This window comes from Lontra canadensis, unplaced genomic scaffold, assembly GCF_010015895.1.
Source record: "Lontra canadensis isolate GAN:19392208 unplaced genomic scaffold, GSC_riverotter_1.0 scaffold24, whole genome shotgun sequence".
NCBI classification, from domain to species: Eukaryota; Metazoa; Chordata; class Mammalia; order Carnivora; family Mustelidae; genus Lontra; species Lontra canadensis.
The window spans coordinates 10,199,782-10,223,406 of NW_022631018.1; the positions used below are offsets into that span (position 1 = coordinate 10,199,782).

The 23,625-nt window shown below is 51.2% G+C and overlaps 1 protein-coding gene across 8 annotated transcripts in view; it reads right to left on the minus strand.

Moving 5' to 3' along the window:
* Nucleotides 1–1,063: 1,063 nt before the first annotated feature.
* Nucleotides 1,064–23,625, minus strand: part of VASH2 (vasohibin 2) — a 37,539-nt gene continuing 14,977 nt past the window's right edge. For 3 of the 8 annotated variants that reach the window (XM_032862775.1, XM_032862773.1, XM_032862768.1), the window contains 6 exons: nucleotides 23,147–23,221; nucleotides 16,431–16,812; nucleotides 15,123–15,238; nucleotides 11,978–12,034; nucleotides 11,061–11,309; nucleotides 1,064–1,948 (listed from right to left, as the gene is read on the minus strand). In XM_032862775.1, the coding sequence (XP_032718666.1) occupies nucleotides 1,879–1,948; nucleotides 11,061–11,309; nucleotides 11,978–12,034; nucleotides 15,123–15,238; nucleotides 16,431–16,812; nucleotides 23,147–23,221 (949 nt within the window). In that variant the 3' untranslated portion in view covers nucleotides 1,064–1,878. The remainder of the gene's footprint in view (nucleotides 1,949–11,060; nucleotides 11,310–11,977; nucleotides 12,035–15,122; nucleotides 15,239–16,430; nucleotides 16,813–23,146; nucleotides 23,222–23,625) is intronic. The other 5 variants (XM_032862774.1, XM_032862772.1, XM_032862767.1 and 2 more) reach the window with 4 other exon arrangements.

A 23,625-nucleotide genomic window follows, 5' to 3' on the forward strand; every position in this document is an offset into this window, starting at 1 on the left:
AATTTCAGATTGGCAAACATAAGATACACATATCTTATTTTTCACAGAGAGAGCTAAGTCAGTATTGTTTTAGAACAACTCAAATATTTCAGTAGACGTGGTCATGAGGCTGCAAATGAGTTTGCCTTATGAAGAGATACAAAGATAGCTCATCTTAACTCAAACTGATACTATTTTTTTTTCAAACTGATACTATTCTTAGAGTGATTTTAGTTCAGAATTTTTAACTTCTCTCTTTTAATGTAATTGAAATGTCCACTTACTGGTCCTTTTCCCGTAAAGGATGCTAAACTTCCTCCTTTTTCAAGAAAATAATCACTTTCCATTAATGCCACTGAGTTTTAGCGTAAAGGGAGCGCACGTGCACGTGGCTGAGGGATGAGGTCACCTTCAGTGGTTTTACTGGTACAGAATCTCAGTGAGCAGATTATTTTTCTACTCCCGTTTCTAAAATCGCCTTCAGGCAAAGAAAGCCAGAGAGGAAGTCCTGGCAACTGAAATAACACTTGTGTTGACTAGCAGACTTCACGTACATCTGCGAGTTGGCCTCCTGTGTTGGCATGGCCGCCGAGCTACAACAGATGAAACAGAAGCACACTCTTGATGGTGACAACATACACACCTGCCGGGTAGAGCTCCTCCACGGCCTGCAGTCCGAAGTTAACACAGACACACTGTCCTTCACAGACTCCATCACGCTCGAAGGTAGAACCCTCTACCTGAAGATTTTTCCATTTAAAAGAATTTTCTGCTTCTCTTAATTCATCGCATTTTCCAATACCAGTTCCTAAGTCATGAAGTGGTACTTCAAAGAGAGGGACTGGAAAGGGATCACACCGTGCCACCTTTGGTCTTAATATAAGACATCAGGACCCCTCCCTGACAACAGTGAGTCCTCGGAACCAATGCCTGACTCAGAGTCTAAAACGCGGGTGGGACGTGAACAGAAAGGTTATCTGGTTCTCAAGACTGCCGATTCACTCCTGGTCTCTGCCTCTCTGAGTGTGTGGTTGCCGGAGGTCCTTGCAATACTGCTAAATGTGTGTCACAGTGCCGTGACCTCTTGTGCTTTTTTTGCTGGAGTTTGCAAAGTTTAAATGTTAGTGACAGAACACAGACTACCTTCGGATCGTGCTTTTTGTTTTGAAAGAACAAAAACCACTGTCAGTGAATGCTTTAAGAAAGATTAAGAAAGAAGTAACTCCAAGGTCCTGAAAAGAGTTTCCCGTATTGCCAGAAGAATTTCAGTGCTTTTTAGTAAAACACTTGGTATAATACCTTAATCCCATTGTATGTGTGCACCAGGAAAAAATTCCAAACTTTCTGGAGATCCCCATTGGAAGTACTGGGGAAATAATACAAATAGAATATAAAAAAACAAAACACCATTAAGTTTGCATATCTGATGTCAAGATGCTGAGGTAATATTGACTCCTTAAAAAAAAAAATCCCACCATTTTTTGCCTCTGTTATTGCTGAAAAAAGACATTAATACTGGCTGAGTTACCTTACTATATCAAAAGTGGGAGAGAGGGTTTCAGGAACATTTACTACTGGTGAGGAGGCATCATGTCCAAAAGCAAGTAAATAAAAGTAGGTCAATGGGAAGATAGAAAACTACAGTTACATATGACCCTTTCTATCTGTAATGAGGGGGACAGTCCAACCCCAGTGGGGTTTCTTCAGCCTTTTCATGGTGGCCCCTTGGTGACTTTCAACGTTAATTGTTACCACCCACTCCGAATCCATGTCCAAGTGAATCCTTAAAAATAAAATCCACAGGTTCTCAATAAATAGTTGCAGTTCCTCCTGAAGATGCTGGGGTAAAGTGCAGAGAGAAGCACCACGGAAGCCCTCTTGCTGGCTGATATGGCTTGCCTAAATTCGGATTTGGTAGCCCACCTCATTCAGCGTGCTGAGGTCAGCCACCTTCTCAGGCAGTGCGGGCCTACGGGTCAAAGGCAGGTGGGGGAGAGGGAGGGGATGGAGAAAGATCACTTAGTATTTGATTCGGACAACTTGACTTTGTTCTTGACTTTGTTCTCCCGACCCTTCAGGTGCTTGCCCCCAGCCCGCCCCGCTGTACTCCACCCCTCCCCAGATTGGTTCCCAGCTTGACCTCGTGTTCTCAAGTCCACTCTGATGGGATGTAGAGAACATTTTCACAGGCTTTTCAAGGTAGAGCTGAAAAAAACCTGATAGGTTGCCAGATGAGTCTGTCCAGCTTGAAGCCTGCCTTCGGTCACACTCTAACTTCTGAAACCCAGTATCTGTGAACCTTGCAAGGATCTAAAAACAAATCACATGTAGTCCAGTAGAACTAAAAACCTCAGCCAGACTCTCCTTGAAACCTGGGCTTCCTGATGCTTACGCCCTGGGGGAAACCCAGCAACTACAAGACCTCTCAGGTGCCAGGTTCGCACGGAGAGGTGCTCGGCTCTCTCTGACGGAGGATTACTCTTCCAGGCCCCAGTGCATAAAATCGGGGCAAATCCTTTACAACTCATCTGAAAAAGCATGTCAGTGTGGAAAATCATTCCATGACAAATCCTCTGTTCTCCCTCAATACATTTTCCTAAGTACGAATAAGCATTTAGGTGAGATCATGTCAGAAAGTACTTCAGGCTGAAAAAAGAAAATCAGTAAGCACATCACCTGTCTTCATTAAAGACATTTCCTCAATGATTTCCCAATACAAAAGTACACCTACGCATTCTCCCGACTTCACTCACAGTTTTTCCACTTCTTAGCCTCCTACCTTCTCTGATAAGAGAGAACTGAGCTTCTAAACCTAATTAAGCAAGTTCAGTATGGCTAGGGAGTTCAAATTCAAAAGTTGCGTGTTCAGCCATTTTTATCAGAAGACTAAAGGTACTTTTAGGCTACCCATGAACCTTAAGTGTTTGAAGAAGAGAGACCAGAATGAAAATATAACAGTTTCTTGGTTTATCCTCTGAAGGGTTTCCTCATAGCAAATAGCTTTCCCCTGGCAGGAAAGCGCTCCAACTCATGTGGTGTTGACGGAGCCAGAAATCAATAGCTAATATCGAGGGGCCACTTAAGGACACGAGGCTCAAATTTTGGCAAAAGTTCTACTGCCCTACATATTCGCATTCTGTCCCTCTCTCTCTGCCTGCCTTCATCTCCTTTCCCTCCCTTCCCCTTCACCCCTCCCTCCCTGCCCACCTTCATCTCCTCCCTTCCCCTTCACCCCTCCCTCCCTTTCTTGCAACAGCCTATGAACATCCCCTCTGAACCTGATGATTCGAAGTGGTCTAGAAACCTTCCCTAACTTGTTCCTTGGCGTTGCTAAGGAACTTGTGAACCTACCCATCTTTGTGTTGCATGAAGCTGATTTCTCAGAGTGACCACGTGCCTTGCTTTACTGGTGAGGAATCATGCCTCTCGTTTCTTTCTGTCTCTGGTCGTGGTCCGAGGGTGCCCAGATGATGCTGACAAATACGGCTGGCAGAGGATAGAAGTCCCCAGACTTCCTTACGTGAAAATCCCTGCTCACTGTACCAGAGAGCTCAAGCCTTCCGACCTTCGGGCTGATGGTGTCCTCCAGCCATACGTGCCCTAGAGATCAGTCATTCTGTAGCGAAAGAGCCACTGGCAGAGTGGACCCTAGGGGCCACTGTGAGGACCATTCTTGAACTGGCAGCTAAAGGGAGCACGCTTCAGTCTGAGGGTTCAAACTTAAGTTTATATCTCTGTCCTCACCCTCAGCCCTCTGACGGGGAAAGAACTAGGGCTCTTGTGGATAAGTCTGGTTCAGAGCCCATTTGTATCCAGTTCATTTTTTCTTTTTTTCTTTTAATTATTATTTTTTTAAAAATTTATTTATTTGACAGAGAGAACACAAGTAGAGGGCGCAGCAGGCTCCTGCTGAGAAGGGAACCCAACGCAGGGCTCAATCCCAGGACCCCAGGATCATCACCTAAGCCAAAGGCTTAACCGAATGGGCCACCCAGGGGCCCCTCTAGTTCATTTTTTCAAAAAGCCTGAGATAGAGTCTCTGTTTTGCTTCCTTGCGTGAGGTGTGTCATCTTTTCAAACGGCTAATATGGGACTTCCTTCTTCAGGGAGACTCCCCATTAAATCTACTTCTCCCCTCCCTCCATGGGCCACACTTTCAGAAAATTCAGCAATCAAAAAAAAATTCACTTGGTGAAGGGTAAATTTGAAGCATCCCCATTCCTCACTTGACGATAGGATTAAATAGGGGGGACATTTCCTAGAGCGATTAAAATATAATTTCCAGGGCGCCTGGGTGGCTCAGTGGGTTAAGCCTCTGCCTTCAGCTCAGGTCGATCTCAGGATCTTGGGATCAAGTCCCGCATCAGGCTCTCTGCTCGGCTGGGAGCCTGCTTCCTCCTCTCTGCCTACCTCTATCTACTCGTGATCTCTCTGTCAAATAAATAAATCTTAAAAAAAAAAAAAAAAGAAAGAAAGAAAAAAAGAAAAAATATATAGTTTCCACACTACCTTTCCTGGTGGTGGAGCTGCATGACCATATATATACTCCTTATCCAAACATAAATTAAATTCGTAGTGAATGGTTTTTTCCTTTATCTGATGTTTTTAATGATCTCTGTGGGGCATTCTGTTACGTGGCCCTCCACATCCACTCTCCCCTTCTGCCTTAGTAAAAACCCGATTTTCAGCTGGGCCCAGAGCTATCAAGAACACAAACCATGTCTCCCAGCCTCTCTGAAGCCCACCAGGCATCAGACTAAATTATAACCACCGAGATTGGAGGTTTACCAGACAGCTCTTCCAAAGACAACGAGCATGTGCCCTTCCTGGGTTCTCCTGCTCTCTCTTCTGTCTTGTGGAAGTGATGGTTGGACCGTGGCCCCCAAGATGGGACACTGAAGAGGCCGAGCAGTAAGACGCCCCGTACCGTCTCTTTTGAGCCACTTTCCCATCCTGGTGAGTCCCAGCCAAGTCCTAGCCTCCCCGCCAACCTTACCCTCCACCAAACCTGATCCTGACCGGGATCACGTCCGTCTGTTAACTCACTAATACAACGCCAACTCCGATGCCAGTCATGGTGGGTATTGAGTGGGCCTGAGGGAGCTTCGCCTGGGGAGTGAGCACGCGTTCCTAGAAGTTCTCTAGATTCCACTTAGGAGAAGTAGCCACACCCTACCCCAAATCCGAAGACTCACTTATGAGAGTCTCTCTTCTTCCCCCGGGGCCCTGCACCCCCTGTGGGGCCAACGCCATGGCGGCTCTTCACACCTCCCCTTGTCTGTCAAGAGTAAGCCACTCCTGGACGGTGGCTCCCCATTCCAGCGTCCTCCGCAGCACGCACCCGTGAGCTCACCCCAGTTCCTGCACCTTCCTTCCCGACCTGGCCTGTCTCTCAACAGAGTCACACCTCTCCTTCTCCGAAACTCTATTAGTCACTGTGCTGCCCTCCCTCTGTGAGAACAGCGCTAGTAAGACACGAGCCCAGCATGGTTTCCCGGGTGGTGGAGTAGGTCCGCGCTGACCTATTTTCTCTCCCTCAGTCCCGGGCTGGGAGGTCAGCGGCAGGACGGGCTGCAGCGTCCAGGAGCTGGACAGGAAGACAAACCCTAGTTGCTAGGCCCTGGGATGTGTTCTCCACAGAAGCCATTTTTTGCCCACTCACCTGAGCCCCTCACTTTGGAGCCCATCAGCTCGGAGGAAACAGAATTTTCACCACATTCTTCAAAGTGTGTGTTCCTAAAACTTCACCCTTTACCTTTACCCTTGGTCTGCTACTGGCTCCCTTGAAAACAGATGGACTTTAACTTGTGGGGGGGGGTCTCTGAACTCCTTTTTTCTAAACCTTTCCTTAGCACCTCCACCAGTCACTCCCCTTGCCCACCCTGGCAGGAATCTTCTAGGTGCTGAGAAATCACCATTATAAGTACCTTTCATTTAGCTGGCCCTTACGAGGCACCAGGCATCGCTCTGAGAGGTTTACAGGGATTAACTGAGTCTCACCGTAACCTGACAGGGCTGATACTCTTCCTACCCATTTTAGAGAGGAAGAAATCGAGGCACTGAAAGGGAACTTGCTTAAAGCAAAACTGCATGTTTAGCAAGTGGGGGAGCCAGAACTCATCCCCAGAATCCAGAGCCCATGCCCTTAACCAGGAAGCAAAGGGACCCCATCCTCCCACTGCCCGCACAAAGCATCCCTCCAGCATCGAAGGATGACCCCACAACCACTCCAGCCTCTGCGCCATGCCATGGAATGCCCAACCCCCTGTCTTGTCATCCCTCCACGGTCCGACCCAAACGCCACTTCTCCCACGAAGTATCCGACTTCCTTCCCTCAAAATGCGTGACTCCTCACCCCCATAGGCCGGGACATTTTCTCTGGCACACCTGCTGAAGTCTCCTGCAGGCTCCTATCCTTACGCCTGCCTCTGACACTAGCAGGGATCAAGTCCGTTCAGCTATGAATCCCTCCTGCTGAATCGCTGGTACTTCTCGGGTAAACTTGGGTCAAGTTCTCATTAACATGTAAGCGGCGGATAGGGCTTCATTGCGTTACCTTCATCATGGGGTATTTTTAACAATGTCCTAAGCCAGGAATTCAAGTCACCATGATGACATTTTCATTTTTGTTCCTGTACAGAGAGACTTTATCTCACCTCTGAAAGCGCCCCGGGGAACCTGCCTGCTTGAAAAGCTGAAGAGGGTCCGCAAGCAGGGGCTGGAGGGCTTCCAAAGGAAAAGGAGTAGATTGTCCCCTTCCTCTGTAGCCCACCCGCCCTGCCCCCCAGGTATCCGGAACCCAGGGAAGAACAAAAGGCAGAAAAAGGAGTTCGACCGAGATCTCCCCCAACCCCGGTGAACTGCCTGAAAGAGGAAACCCTTTTCTCTCCCAGCGATGCCGGCTGCAGTCTCCTGGCCTGGCGAGGGGCAGAAGTGGGTTATCTGCTGGCCACCTGCCTGCGGGCCCAGCCAGAAATACTGCTCCGTCCTGGCCAGCAGCTCGCTCAGGGCCAGAGCTGGGCGAGCCTGTGCGTGGAGAGACCTCTTCCAAGGGCTCCCCTGGGCTATACTTAGGATTCCACAAAGGGATTTATTTTTAAGAAACACAAGCGCCGGAATGGTGATTCAGCCGGATCTGCACTTGCCCAGAACTTCTCATCAGATGCACGGTTATTATTTTAGATGGAACACGCTCTTTCTCCAAACCCCTCCCCAGTCCACGCAAGGGAAAGAGCTCCGAGGATTTTCCCACTGAGGGCTCTGGGCCAGCCTTCTGTTTGAGAAGCAGCAGGGAAGGGGACTTTAAGTTTCCGTGAGAGCTGCTTCCCTCAGCACACAAATGGATAATCCCAGCCTCATCTGTTGTCATGTAAATGTATCTGGGGTGATTTAGGGGGACGGCTTGATGGCCTGGCCCCAGGTGTCCCCTCCACCCCTACCTCAGGCCTGCATTCCTGGAGCCAGCTCCAGCAAGGGCTGTTCAGGGGGGAGGTAGGCTGAGGAGGACAGGATGGTGGTTCCATAGATAAGTTTTCTGTCGCAGAGAAGCCTGAGTTTTCCATCCTTGTGACGCATGGTGGAAATTCACACTCTGGGTTTTTTGTTTGTTTGTTTGTTTGTTTAAGTAAACTCTACAATGTGGGGCTTGAACTCACGACCCTGAGATCCAGAGTTGCACACTATACCGACTGAGCCAGCCAGGGGCCCCCACACTCTATATTTTCAATGTGATCTTTTGTCCCGGGTAGCTGGGAGTAGATATGGGACTTCCAATTTTCCAGGGTGTCTCAATCTTATATCTCAATCTCAATATAAGATTGAGACACCCTGGAAAATTGGCTTGTGGTTCATTGCCTTGATCCAAATCTATACATAAAATATGAGTAGTATTCACCACTGTCTCCTAAACCACAACAGTCCAGGGACAGTGAGCCGTCTCTTAGGCGGGCAGAGTGGCCCCTCGAGACTCGCACACAGCCTGAGGCAGCCTCCGTGTCCAGGAAGAGCTTGGCGCGATTCTGTGTTGGTGTCGTGAAGCCGCAAAGAGCCTCAGAACAGGAAAGTTCACGGCAGCATGTTGGGGACCAAGTGGGGACATCACGTCCTAGGGCTGAACGTATCAGCTGGTGTGTGTCTGTGTGAGATCGGGTTTAAGAAAAGAAACAGTGACGCGGAAGGAGAGCCTGCAGGGCTTCCCCCAAGCCCGCCATCCCTTTTCTGTCCCTCTGACTAAGGCCCCAGTTTGGGGCATCTCCTCCCCTCACTTCTTAACCCCGGCCCCCTCTCCCCTCAGCAGCTGCTGGGGAGCAGAGGTTAGGGATCCTGGCTGGCAGCCGGGAGGGGAGAAAAAGTCTCCTGCAACTTGCTGGGGACTTACTCAACCACAAGAATTTACTAAGTAACACTGTGCCAAGTACCTTGGAGGTCTCAGGGTTACAGCAGGACAAACAGCAGCTCCTGCTCCCACTGGACCCAAAGTCCATTCCCTTTCTTCTGATGGAAATTTGCCTCTCGTTTCTCCCATTTGAGTAGGATACACTTCCGGGGTGTGGCCCATCTATGACCACTTCGGGGCTGCCTGATCGGGAAGCACAGACCACCTGTCCTGTTCCCACTTCTTACTCCTGTCTCCCCTGAGGTCGCAGCCCCAGAGGGTGGGCAGTGTCATCGCCCTCGGCTTCACTCACTCACCCTCACACACAGACACACCCATGAAGACCAGGTCAGCTCTAGTCCCTGTGGACTCGGGATTCTAGAAAGGAATATTCAGGAAGGGAGCAACTCTCACATGGACCTCTTGGTCCTCCGTGTTAAGGGTATGGAACAGATTAAGGCAGGGATGGCGCTGGCCCAGCATTTACAAGTTCAAGCAGAGAGAGACCTCAAGCCCTCCTCTCTCGTCTGGTCTGGCAGGGATCAGGTCAGGCTGGGCACCGGTTTAGGACTTATGACCTGTCTGGGTAGGCCTCTACTGGAGGGCCACGGGAGGGCAGACTGGTTCCTTCCCACTTGTCACCCTCATTCCAAGCCCGTCCTGCTCCTTGCTCACATTCCTTGGTTCCTAGGACGGTAGATATCCTGCTGGCGGGTGCTGGGCGGACGGGCGCCCACCCAAGAGATTCCGCTCAGCAGGGACTCTCCCAGCCCTGCCCCTTCTTTCAAGGCCTCCCAACGTAGGAGGCTCTGGCCAGAGACCAAGAGCCACAGGCTACTGTTGGAGATTCCAGGGCACAGCCTCCTCTCCTTACCGTGACAGAGAACCCATCGGGGATCCCAAAGGTGTCTAAACCCAAGAGGCTGTTCGCTCATTCAGGTCAGGAGGTCTTTGCTCATAGAGCTCATCACCTATCCTGCTTCTCCAAGTGTCTCTGGTGACCTCAGACCCTATGAAATCCCAGGAGAACTAAGCTGGGCAGTCCTTTGGGCTCCTAGAAGGAAACTCCACATCACCCAGGATCCTGGCTTAGTTCTCCCTCTCCTTCCACAACCATTCTACTTTTCCCTCACTTTTTTTTTTTCCTCCCCTCTACTTTGCTTGCTAAGCAAACTATCTCCTTTCCACCTTTGGGGACATTTTCTTATGCAGGTGGAAGGAGAATAGAATGACTTCTCGGCCTCGCTCAGAGTATCTTCAATATCATTAGCCCACGGAATCACACTGATTTTCTAGGACTTCATTATCACTTCACAGCCTCACTTGGGCAATCGCCTGGAGGCGTCCTACGACACTTCATAAATAACCATAAATAACGGAGCAGGAACTCGCTTGTCCCCCTTGGGGCCAGCTGTGAAAGGAGACCTGATCTTGAGATGGGGCTTAGTAACCTCTGTGACCCTGAGGGTCTCCAGCAGGGTGGGCCAAGCCCCCTAGAGCCACACACAGACTGCCACAGAGACAGATGACCAAGAAGGGAAATCAAAGAGGGAGGAAAAGGGAGGAAGAGAATCATAGCAAAGAAGAGCAGAGGAGGGACAGAGGTGGAAAAGAGGAGCCAGAGAGCGGAGAGAGAACAAAGCCACTCTCAGAGGTCCTTAGGGACTCTTGCCCCACTTGGGAAGAACGTCCCACGTGGTCACTCCAATTGGCACGAGCCCCTTTCATGTCGACACGGGCAGCCTAGCCAGAAGACGGTCCGCTCAGCCCTATGCTCCCAGGTTGCAGGACTGTCAGAGACAGAAAGGACCCCAGGGAGCATTTGTGGTTCCTCGGGGAACTGCTGGCATTTTAAGTGGAAAGGTTCTCAGTGGGGGAGGATGAGCTTTGCAGGAGGTTTACCATCCTTGCCCCGGCCCCTCCCCAGGATCTATCATTATAACAACTTCTCCTCCCACCTCATTTCTAACCCTTGTTCCTGCGAGGGTGAGGGGCAGGCATCCTGGCTGCTGCTGCTAAGAGAGGCCTGGCGTTGGGAAGCGTAGGTAGACGTTCACAGCAGGCCTTTAAAACGTGGAGCTCAACCTCCATCTCCCTGCCTCTCTTAGAACCACAGGAAACAATTTGCTCTGTGTGGATGGCGCTTTAAACACTCCTAGGGGAGCAGAGGCTGACAAAGGATTCATGGGGTGGAGGGTGGGGGGTGTCCCTGTCTCCCTCTTGACACCCAGCCCTGAGCTGACACCTAGTGCAGCCTTTGCTGTTTGCCCTCCCACCCAGCTGACTCTTCTGTCAACCCAGTGACACTGATCGTCCTTTCCAGAAGGATTAGTCAGACGAGTGCAAAAACGGAGAGGAATGCAGGGCTGAAGTAGCTGCAGCTGTAGGGATGAGGTCGGCCGGGATACAAAGCCACTAAAATTATCCCAGCACAGAAAGGGGCCGGGACCCCACAGCGGATGGGCCTCTTGCCTGTTATGGTAATATTCCACGCTCTGGGCCACTCCCAAACTTCATTATGGCACCCGACACATTTAGAAATGATTTGATGGCCTTATGTAATGCTGAAAAAAATAACACAGTGACAGAGCCACGAAGCCCTCCCTAGTCCTGGCCATTCCACTGCAGGAGGCCCAGAATTTTGGTGGAGTTATTGGGTCAGTAGCAAATGGGTCCCTTTCTCATTTCCTCACCAAATCACGATTACCTGGAGAAAAGCCTGCTTGCTGAAGGACAGGGGTAGAAGCTGAGAAGCTGTTCTCCTCCAGATACACCTCTAGGAACCAGGGTGTCCTGGGCTCTAGTCTGTGGCAATGGCGGAAGCTGGGATCTGGAGAGGGAGGGAAGGGCTTGGTTCTTCCATCCTTCTTGTCCTCCCTGGGTCACACAGCCTTTCATTTTCCTTTCAACCCTTGCTTCTCTGTCCCCTCGAGCCCCTGTGATCCCCGACCCAGCCCTGCAACTCAGAAAGCAGGGTTTAAGGAGGAATTAGTAATACCTTGGAACACCTCAATCTACTTGAAACCTCAGCCAAGATATTTGCCCTCGAGAATCCCCTCCTGACCTCTAAACTGGGAAAAGAACTGACAGGGGCTTCGGCTACTAAGGGTGGCCACGGTCTTCCTGGATTTGCTCACACCAGATGGTCCACAGGAACCCACAAGCCACCTAGGCTCCCTTGATGGTCAAACTCTTCCAAAGCCACCCTGCCCTGGCTGTGAAAAAGAAAATCCCTAAGACCTGACCCACTAGGGAGAGTCGATGGAGGGAGACTCCTGGGAACCAGTGCCATGCCCGGGAGAAAGGGCTGAGGGCTTCCCGGGCTGGTCGCAGCCACTCTTCGCCATTTTGGAAAAGTTTATGTTTTCACTGAACCATGAGCCATCGCCTCTGTGCAGCCAGGGCCTGCCTGCCAGGGCTGGGCTCGACTTCAGGGCGTGGAGGGAAGCGGGTGGTGGAGCGGAAGCCCCATCTTCCTGCAGGTCTTCCTTCCTGACCCCACTGAGGACTGCTGCCCTCTCCCTACTGCCTTTCTCCCCATCCCCGGGCCCACTTCCTGCTTCCAACCGACAGGAGGGGTGAGGGTGAGGGGGGCCCCGACACTGGAAGGTGCTTTGCACTCACAACTGCGGCAGTCTAAGAGCTGTCCTCTGCGGGCACAGGCGTGGTCGCTTGCCTCGGCTGTGTGACAAAGTCCAGAGATTAGGGTACAGGCATGGCTCGGGGGTGACCGAACACCAGTTCCCTACCTGGCCCCTAGGAGAATGACCAGCCGGGCTCTGCCCAGCATGTCTTCAGCAGAGCCCAACATGGGGGTCAGGCCGGGGTCTCACCCTCCAACGGCACCTCAGCACCTCAGGCTCCAGAGGCCCAGGCAGGACCAGGTGGAGCTGAGCCACAGAATCACACAGACCCAGTGCCTGCACCTTGACATGCCGTTGTTTTTTTAAAGTCAACCCCCAAATCAGAACCAACCGCGGTTCTCCAAGAGTGGTCCCTGGACCAGCGGCATCAGCATCACCTGGGAACTTGCCAGAACAGCAGATCCTCGGGCCCCATCCAGATCTGCTGAATCACAAACACCGGGGGAGGGGCCCCCATCTGTTTTAACAAGCCCTCCGGGGATTCTGGTCTTGCTGGAGTTTGCAAACCGGGTGCAGGATCCTTCTGTCCCTCCTCAGCTGGGCCCTGTGCTGCTGCAGCCGCTTCACCCCGTCCTGTGCCCATAACCCACCCGCTCCTCCTCGCTCCCACCCAGTGACGCACCTCCCTCACCAGTGGGATAAAAGCCACTGAACGCGCACAGTCTGTCCGCTTCTCCGTCCTCATCTCCCTGACCTTAAACTCTCCCTCATCCCCCGCCTCCCTTTGCTCCTCCGACCTTCACAGCTGGCTCCTGCAGGTGCGGACTGGCTCCTGCAGTGCGGACTGGCCCCTTCGCAGGTGCGGACTGGCCCCTTCGCAGGTGCGGACTGGCTCCTGCAGGTGCGGACTGGCCCCTTCGCTCTCCTGACTCGCCCGCTCTGCTGTTCCTTCCCCATCTCCTGCTCTGGCCCTGCATCCCCTGGGCCACTTGGAGCCTGCCAGCACGTCCCTCCCTCCTCACCAACTCCTCCAACTATCGCTTCAACTGTCGCTTCTAAGCAGATGGCTCTGCTGTCACGGTCTCTATTCCTCAAGCTCCAGATCGGCATGCTCAGGGGCTTCTAGAATGCTCCCCCAGGGTGCCCAAGCAGCAGCTCAAATCCCACAGTCCAGGCCCCAATGCACCTTCTTCCCATACTGTTCTCAGACCACCGGCACCTGGCACGTCCTCGGACTTCTGTCTCCACAGCCAGCGTCTGAGATCTTGCTGGCTTTCCCATCCCAGGGCACTCATGGGAACTTTTTCTGGTAAAAAAAAAAAACCTAACATGCCTTGGACTGCAAATTTCCTGTGGATGCAAGTAAAACGGATGCGACAGGAATGGTCCGAAAACTCCATCCTGCCGTCCCGTGCATCAGCCCGTCAGGGGCACACTCAGGACTTCCGGGTTTAGAGGGCAGAGTGGGGCTTTCTGGACTGCTCAGTGTCTGCTGCAGACTGGGAGCTCCTGCTAAGGGGAGACTTAGCCCTCCTGGGATAGCAAAGCTAACAAGGCAGAGCAAAGCGCCCCTCCCCGCTCCTTGAGTAACCAGATTGCTACTTCTGGGTCCCGGGCTCCATGCTCCGTGCCCTCTAGAAAGGGTTTACACATGCACAGTCCTCTGAGACAACTGCTACTTTGTTCAGAGTCACCAGTGAATGGATGGCTGCATGGGAGAGGGGGAGAGAGAGGGTTGTGGTGAAGGTCAGGGTCAAGAGGCAAGCGTAGTGGTCAGCATCAGAGGCAGGATTAAGGTCAGAGGCTTGTGCCAAAGCTCTGAAGCCATCCTGCTCCCCAAAAGGTCAGAGCCATGCTGAAGCCCCACGTTCTCCAGCTTCTCTTGCTGCAGGAACCCCCCCTTTCCACCTCCTCCGTCAAAGCCTGGACCCCAGCCGTCTTAGCCAATACCCTCGGGCTGTGGATTCTGCACCAGGGTTCGGCAGCAGGAGGTAGAATGGGGACAAACAGGGAACTTTCCTCAGAACTGAAACCACTTCATCCTGACAGAACCAACACTGCCATCCCCCTCCCCCATCCCAGAGCCAGGGAACCCGGGTTCCAGCCCCAGTGCCATCACTGACCAGCTACAAGACAGCACAAGATAACAAACCGGGTTTGCGTTCTGGTTTCTCCCTTTGACAGTGAAAACTAAAACTCTGCCTTCTTACTCCACAGGACTGATGTGACAATAATGACACGTCTGCGTTAAAAGCTGCTCACCATGGACAAACCGCTCTCCCTACGTCTTCTAAGTGGGTCCCACGACTCCTTGAGAAGGAGGCAGGGAAAGTGTTTTTATCGTCTTGGACGGATGAGCAAAGAAGGCTCCTGAGAGGTCTGCCTAGGCCGCAGGGCTAAGGGGCTGCTGAGCGGGGGCTCGCTCCGGACCTCTGTGCACTGCACCACACTGTCCCAGGCTCGGTGGGAGCGGCTCGTGACCAGCATGCGCTGGTATTACAATGACAGTGGTATTTTCTCCCCTGTCTAATTACGGCCCAAATATCAGCCCGTGGATTCTCACCGGGTACTTCTCCAATCTGTCATTTCCCAAGGGAGTCATTTTGACCTCAGAAGTAGGTGTGGAATCAGTGGCCTCGGGGATAAGATGGGGGAAGACAGGGTCAGCAAGGGAGAAAGAATGACCTAAAGATGCCATGACCTAAAGAACGATCATGATTTCTCCTGGGCACAGAGGGCTACGGGGTTTTAGGAAAGTTTCATCAGTTCTAACAATTCCATCTTCCGGCTAAGGGAACTTAAGTGGAGGAAGGTTCCATGGCCGGCCTCAAGTTGTGTGGCTCACAAGGGGCTGAGCTGGCCCCAGACCCAGGCTTCCTAATCCTACATCCACCGTTCCCCCCACGCTGCCGGGATCTCAGGATCTCCTTCATCTCTGGCAGTCTGGAGCTTGTCCCTTCATCTGAGTCTACAACTGACAGGCAGTAGCATCAGAGCAATGGGGGTGACGTGCGCAGTGGACCCTTCTCCACAAGGGATGCCCCCTGATGGAGGGCCGGTCCTCCTGGAGATCTCAGTCTGGTTCAGATGCCACGCCCAGGACACAGCTTTGTCCCCACGGGCCAGGACAACCCCATGGATGTGTGTGCCGGCCCCTGAGCCAGTGAAGAGGAAATAGTACTCACGACTTGTCTCTCCTGCCGAGCCGTCTCGGGGGGCTCGCCTGTCTCCTTCGGGGGGACAGGGATTTCCCCCGGCTTCTCACTTGGGTTGGAGAATGGGCACTTGCAGGTTTCAGGATCTGAAGGAGATGTGAGGAGTTACCACGCTGGCTCCGGAAGGAAACCACCCTCCTGTCTTCCCGCAGCCTCCCTGCCCCCACCGTGAGTGCGAGGCCTAGGAGCTACCGAGCCGGAAGACCTTCAAGGGGAGTCCTGACAGATGTTCCTTGCTCAGTCTACATTGGTGAGGAGCAGAGGACCCCTTCCCCAGAGGCTGAAATGATTACACTGTGCCCCCTTTTCCACAGCATAAGAGCAAAGCCCTATGCCTCAGCCTCTTGGGGCTGTTTCCAGGAGCTGTGTGCTGTCTCGTGAGGGCAAAGTCCCATCTCCATTGCCCCAGAAACCAGCTTGTTCTTCCTCTGACTCTCCCACCCCATACACAGGCACCGAGTGGTTTCATTTTATCAAGAATCTCCGTCCCAGGTCCCTTAGGGTGAAGATGACAAGTCCCCAGGCACTAAACAGCCTGAGGTCAGCAAAATATTTTCCCTGTGGTCCTCTGTGTCCACACAGGCTTTCTCTCAGTGACTCCACAAGCCCTGGAGGGACACAGACAAGCAGGCACAATGTTTCCAGGGAAGTGACATGGGAGAAGGAAGAAGCGCTTATGAGTGTAGTTTCTGTGAAACCAGCACAGTGAATGCTTCTTTGGTATTGAGACACCAGGCCAGAATTATATGCCAAAATGTGTTGCAATTTATAAAGCAAAGCAGAGACAGAATGTGACTCTGCAAAAGATTATAAAGCAGGGTGACCCGCTCTCCTTGTGTGCCCAGGACCTTCCTGGTTTTATGTACTAAAAATGTCATGTCCCAGGACACCCCCCAGTTTCAGGCAAACTGGAATGATGAGTCACCCTATCATAAAAACCAAAACAACAAAACAAAACAAAACGAGAGCTTTAATCTAAAATGACTTTAACATTTTGGATTTGATTTCACAGAAGGAAATACGGCCAAGACACTGATTTAACTGTAACATCTCAACTGACTTCAGCTCGTTTTGAAGTAGCCTATACAAAGAGAAACTTTAATCGTCCATGTCAAACAGCAAATGATTTGTACTTTTTGTTTTGATAGGATGGTTATTAAGATAACCTCAAGAAGCTTCTGACCATCCCAGAAACATGGGGCAAGAGGCAAGAGACAGACAGACAGAGGACGGGGATAGAAAACTCTACCATCACTCATTCGCCTTCCCAGCACCTACCTTCATTCTCATGTCCCTGGCGTATTTCTCCAGCTCCTTCCTTATGTCAGCCCTTAACATCTTGGAGACATTGAGGACCAGCTGCTTCCATTCAATGGGCTGGAAGCTATGAGGCTCATGGGGGACATACAGCCCAATCTTGACCTTCTTGACTGTGTGCAGGTACTTCTTGTAGGAGTCTTCAAAGTCAAAGATGAGGTCACTCAGAGTTCGAAAGGTCAACGGCTTGTCCATCAGCTCAGCCCTCCGGCTCATGCCCAGTGAGCCGTAGCGGCCATTGCAATAAATCCCCAGCACAACATGGTGAAAATAGTTTCCTGAGAAGTAGGTTTTAAAGCTGATGGGGAATCGCTCGATGGAAGGCTGTCCATTGGTTAAGTATCTTAGACCATCTGAGTCAAGGAAGAGAAGGGAGGCCTTGAGAATTAAGAGCTTGGACTCCCAGGAGGGAACGTGATCTGTATGGCAAATTAAGTGTCCATCTCTCTGCCTCTGAGCAGATCCACATCTAACCTTTCCACGTTAATCCTTTTAGAAAAGATTCACTCAATCTCTTTGAGTACCTATTAGATGATGCATACCGAAGCCAAATTAAAATGGGACCATGAGAAAAACTTGCCCTCTACTTTAGTAATTAAATAAATGTGCAAAACAAAATCATGGACTTTCCCCCTCCCACGTTTTCTTCAGGACGTGATGAGTATTAAAGGCTTTTTAAAATGTAATGAGAATGACGTTCTCAGACATTACTTCTGGCCGGAGTATGTGGGACAGAGCAGGAATTGAAGACCTCTGCAATGTTCCAGGAGAAAAGTGAAAAACAGAATCAAGGCAAGGCAGTGAGATGGAAAACAAACTGACTGGGTACCTGGGTGGCACCTGGGTTAAGCACCTGCCTTTGGCTTTGTCAGATCCCAGGGTCCTGGAATCGAGTCCCACATCGGGCTCCCTGCTCAGCGGGGAGTCTTCTTCTCTTCTACCCCTCCCCCCCATCACGATCTCTCTCTCTCTCTTTCTCTCTCTCTCTGTCATGCCCTCTCTTTCTCTCAAATAAATAAGTAAAATCTTTAAAAAGAAGAAAAAAAAGAAGAAGAAAGAAAAGAAACAGACTGGTCGATTACCTGGACAGGAAGGCATCAGAACAGGCCACAGCTGCCCCTCATCTGCTCCTCTCATGGGCCCCAGTACACTCATGCCAACAGCCTTGAGTACCATAGAAAGGTGCCTCCAGCACCCGAACCTCAGGTTCCCCTCATTCCCCAGCACACCTGGCATCACAGATTGGCTTTCTCCACTTATCAGCCCATTTGGATCAAGCAAATCAGCAAAACTGATACCGTTGTATCAATTTGGGACCAGTAACCCCATAGGGGCAGCGCCGCGTAACTAACTACCCCACTGACTCCACACGACAAGTACCACCACAGCCTCAAGCCCATCTCAAAAATCCCAGGATAACCTTGGCAAGGACCCAGTATTTATGGAGAGGGATGTTGAAAACTCATGGCATCACTTTTCTGCTGAAAACCTGTGGTGACTCCAGGGTGATTCTGAGGTAAATAATAATCCAGGTGCTCTCCATGGCGGCCTGTGCCTGGTAAGTGCCCAGTCAGTGGATACGGTTCTCTACACTGAGAATCTGTCTTTACCATTTCTTGCCCCCACTCCAATGGACTTTCCACCCAGAGGCTAGAATGTTCTACTCAAGCCAAAATTTGGTATGTGTCAACTCTTCTGCTTCAGTTTTCACTCTCTCTCGTCTTCCCCAGACTTGGTCCAAATCCCTTACCAAAGTCCTGCCACAATTCAGCCCCTGCTCATAATTCCTTTGTCCAGTTTCATTCCCCCCTACACCCTGGACCAGCACACGGGCCCACGGTCGACCGAGACATTTTTGAAGGATATGCCAAGACCATAAAGAATCCACACCCATGCCCTTGGCCAATATATTCCCTCATAATGGGAAGTCATATAAAACTGAAAGTCTTGAATTACTTTTAAATGACATTGACATTACAAAGCTATGAGACCAATTGAATAAAATGGCCCTAAACATACCCTGTAGCATGTGATGCTCCCTATCGAAGTAGAACTTCCTTTATGGCCTCCCTCACACAGCAGCCCTCTAGGGCAGGGGCTTGCAACCAGGCAGAGATTTTCGGGGTCTCGTAAGAATCACGAGTGAGAAGGATGCTGTGGGCTTACTCTCTTTACACACGCGGCATCCCGAATGGAACAGCGGCACTGCTCTCCCCTCACTCCTTCCCCCTTTCCCCAACCTTCCTCAGTATGAGTTAAGTACCCCGCCCCACCGCCCAACTCAAGAACTGCCACAGCTAATAGCACTGGCTGCTTAATCGCCCAGTGTTATAACTGGGTGTCTCTTTGCATCTTGTAGGGACGGGAGTTGTGTTTCGCAGGCTGGTGTCTGTCCCTGGGCATAGCACAGGCCTGGCACAGAGACGTGCTCTGTCAGTGCTTGCTGCAAGGATGACCCTCCATTGCGAGACACCTTCCTTGGACTTAAAAAGACTGCCTCAGTGAGGGCCAGTCCAGATACCCTTAAAAGAAAGAAGCTACCTGAAGCCAACCCTGAGGGCTGACCCGAGGACGGGGCCTCAGTTTAAGCACAGATGTTTCCTCTCTCTAAAGTTAGCTGTTTTCTTGTCACTTCCTCTTGCGACATGAACTGGCAGGGAGGGAGTGAAATCCCAACCTTCCGATGCCCCTGACGTCCACTCCTGCTTGTTTTCCGGGGTGAGTTCTCTGGGGCTGGAATAAGAGCTTTCTCAGTCGTTTTTAGTGATAACGAACCCTCACTGGGCGCATGTCTCCTGTGCCCGACAGGCTGCGGGTAGGCTGTGGAGCCAGAGAGCAAGAGCACAGCCCTCTTCTGGAAGCCTATCGGGGACACAGACTCAAAATGGACACGACACGACCAGGATGGCAGTTCCTCAAAAAAGAAGAAGAAGAAGAAGAGAAAAAGAAGAAGGAGGAGGAGGAGGAGGAAAAGGAGAAGGAAGAGGAGGAAAAGGAGAAGGAGGAGGAGGAGGAGGAGGAAAGAAAGAAAGAAAAAAAGAAAGAGTTGCCATATGATCCAGCAGCTCCTGGATGTGTACCCACAAGAACTAAAAGCGGAGATATGGACAGGGACTTGCACACCCATGTTCACAGCAGCGGAAAGGGTGTATACAATGGAATATCATTCCGCCTCAAAAAGTCAGGAAATTATGACTCGTGCTACAATTTGGATGAACCTTGAGGACATTAGGCTTAGAAATAAGCCAGTCAGAAAAGGACAAATACTGTATGATTCCCCTTTCTGAGGTATCTGGAGTAGTCACATTCATAGAGATGAAAGTAGACAGGTGGTTGTTGGGGGCGGGGATGAAAATGGGGAGTTAGTGCTCCATGGGCATGGCATTTCAGTTGGGGAAGATGAAGTTCTAGAGACGGCTGGTGCCCATGCTTGCGTGACAACAGGAGTGTTCTCAGTGCCACTCAACTGTACACTTAGAGTTAAAATGCTAATTTTACGGCATGACTATTTTACAACAATGAAAAAAAACACATTCACAATATATGTATGTCAAGCCATTATGCTGTTCATCTTAAACTTGAACAGTGCTGTACGTCAATGGGGTCTCAATGACACTGAAAAGAACCACCCCAGTGTGATGTGTGCTGTGAGAGAGGCAAGCCCAGCGGCCTCTGGGAGAACAGAGAAGAGATCATGGGGTGACCACACCGAAATTAGTCTGTGGGACAAGTAGAGTCAACCACGTGGAGAAGAGGTGGGGAGGCAGGGGATGGGAGAGACCACCAGTCCATTCTGTCACAAGTTGCCATCGCTAGGATTTCTTCCATCGTTATGGCTATCGGGAAGCCTTGGGACCTGGAGTAAGGGAAGGGGATGAGGAAGTGTGGATGAAGGCAGGGAAGTGGCCTGAGCTTTTCTAGGGATGAGGGAGTAGCCATGTCCAAGCTCCTAGAGATCTACCCAGCATCTAACCCGCACCATGATTAAGCCCCTTCATGGTCAGCGAGGCCCCCCCCAAATCATTGCCAGTATTTGGAAGATGAATTGAAGTTCTTTTTCTCCTGCAGGCCTGTGAAAGTGTGTGCATGAGCAAAAGTAGGGGCTCTTCCTGAATGAATCCTAACTCCAGACTAGCGTCAAACGGGAGAAAACAAGGAAGGACAAGACAGGGGACACAGGCTTCCAAGCAGCAGCCAAGCTGACCTGTTTCAAGGTTGTTGAGGTGCTATTTGTTTCCCAGGACCTGCAGAGGGGCCTGTGGGAGACACAGACAGATGACCTAAGTCATGTCCTTCACTGTGCTCGAGAGAAAAACAGGCCATAGGGATGCTGACAAAGAGCAAAGAGAAAAGACAAAGACGTAACTTTTGGAATTTAGGTCTGTGTTTCTTGTCTGTATCCAAGAGTCAAATTTCCCTGAGTTCAGCAGTGTGGGCCCTGTTCCTCTTCCGGGCCCTTCTCTGTAATGTCACACTGGTAAGAATAAAGGAAAACCAAGACCACACTGTCCTCTGATTTGGACAGGCCCAGAGGCCAGTCACAAGTGTTTCCCTTATGACCCAAAAGAACTGATGAATCCCAGGAAACCTGAAGTCGTGCTTGGGTTTACACCACTGCGCAGGGACATGGCAACCGTATAAAGCAAGATGGCCTCCGCCCAGAGGCACCCAGACCTCCATCAGCAGAGTCTGAAGGTAGCTGGCCTGCCCAGGGAAGGGCCTGTGCTCTGGCTCTCCTTCACTAACTCCCCCAGCAAGCCCCCAACAGTTGTTCACCCCCATCAAACTCACAGGAGGCTCAGCCCAACAGCTGTGACTGACTCCTGCCTCAGAAAGGCCCCTGGAGCCATCTGCGGCTCCACCCTGTTCTGCCCTCCAGCCGGACTCCCCAGGCACATGTCTCCTCTCCTTTGTGAGGAGCAGGGAGGATGTAGGATGGAACTGTGGGGGAAGGGCCACAATAAGGCTCAAGTTCCCATTTTTCAAAGGTCAGCCTGGGCACCTGTAGACCATCTTTTTCAGACGTGGCCTGCCAGTGCCCTGCACATTGCAGAGGGCCAGACACTGCCGTTCCCATGAACGTGTCCAGGAGACCAAGCCCACAGACTGCCCCTGTCCTACTGTCCCTGGTCTGATTCTGAGCCACCAGTCCTTCCATTGATGTCACACTTGCTTCTTTCCATCCTGGGCTTCCTTCTAGCTCTCTAACTTTCCTTCGTCTCTGTCACGGGCTCACCATGTCCATCTAAACCACAAAAGGGTGGGATCTCTTCCTTGATCTTTCTCTCTTCCTGCTCCTTGAACAGCAGCTACCATTCCTTAAACACGTGCAGCTCCCCACTTCCTATTTCTGGTGCCGAGCCCCCTCGTGAGCATCACACTCTCCATAGCCACCCCAAATCTGACCCCTGCCCACATCTCAAATTGAACATACTCAAATCTAAACTCCCCTCCCCATAAATCTGACTCTCCCCACAAGTCCCTCCTTGGGCGGCAGCACACCTACCGATCACCCAGTTTTCCAAGCCAGAAATGTGGGCTCGTTGCCTCTGACTCCTCTAACTCTTACAGCTAATCAGCCCACAGGTGGGCTCCTCCCTCCACCCTCACGGCATCTGGGCCAAAGAATCTCACCTCTCCGTCACCCTCATCCCTTCTGCCCATCCTCCACAAACTACCGCCCAATCCATTGGTTGACTCCCTCCTCCTCAACTCCAGCACTCAGTTGGCCTCTGAGTCCTGGAAATTCTATCTCCTTGATGTCCCCTCACCTCTGTTCCCCTGGCCAGGACCATAGTTCAAGCATCACCATTTCCCTCAGGGAGCAGCTCCTAACAAGCTATGCAGATCCAGCTTCTTCTCCAGTCTGCCCTTCAATCTGCCCAAAGAACCACCTCTCTAACACGCATGCCCGGTCGTGTCGTGCCGAGCTTTCTCGGGGGCTGCCCTAGCCTTTGGGAGGAAGGTCACACTTCTCAGCATAGCACTCAAGGACCCAACTGGTCTTTCTTGGGACCACCTCCCAAGTTCATGTCTTGCTGCATTCCCTTGGTCCCTGTCCCTTCCAGCCAGCCACCCCAAGGGACTACAAGTTTCTTTGCTCTTCTGTCAGATCATGTTCTACTTCCATCATAGCTTTTTGTACCATATTCCCCTCGGGCTAAGGAGCCAGGGTCTGGCGGAAAATGGAACAGAAAGTATGGCAGAGCCCAGACCCTCGTTTCAACTCTACATTCTGCGGAGTCAAGACTCTACGCCATTGCTTGGTCTCGTCCATAACCCACTCTTAGAATTTTCCCCAGAGATGCCTTTGGATAACCCCATTTCCTCTTGAGTGTCTATCCTGTTGCAATGCCAGAAAAATGCAAAAAATAATGATACATGCTCTCTCTGTAGTCCCTCTAAGTTGGAATTCCCCTCGTAACTAGTGGATCTGGCTGAGAGCTGGGCCTGGGGCAGGCTGCAGCGAACATCGACCGACAATGAGCCAAGGAGCCAGGCTCTGATCTGGTTCAACACCAGAAGGTCAAAGTTAAAGAGAAGCACCAGGGAGAGCTTGACACTTTGTCCCAACCAGACATAATTTCTGTGAGTCTGGAACAATGAAGGCACAATGGGCCCCACAGGGAGGCCACCATCTATGAAGTAAACTTGAGCAAACGTCACTTCAAGGATACATCCCCAGGATGACAGCTTCAAGGCATTTGATAGGCAAGGACTCCCGAGTCATTTCTTTCGCTGTTTCCATTAACCTGTAGGGTAGAGCACAGCAAAGCGTCTCAGGACTCATTTAATTATGCAGTCTGTCTGTCAATCCATCAGCATGCCAGTCTCCACACCAGGTGACATGCAGGATTATAGAGGGAAAGGGGACAGCTTGCTGTGCAAGACAGAGCCAAAGCACATCTGGACCTGGCAGAACTAAATTCCTAAATTCTCCACTCCTCTCTCCAAGAGTTGGTTCCTGGAGTTAGTGCCTGTATGCGTGGTGTACTCTCACGGCCCCAGGACGAGCGGCATTACAAAGAGCAACGAAAGGAGGTCCCATAAACAAACTTCAGGGGCGTCTGGGCGGCTCAGTTGATTGTGTCCGACTCTTGATCTCAGCTCAGGTCTTGATCTCAGGGTTGTGAGTTCAAGCGCTGCACTGGGCTCC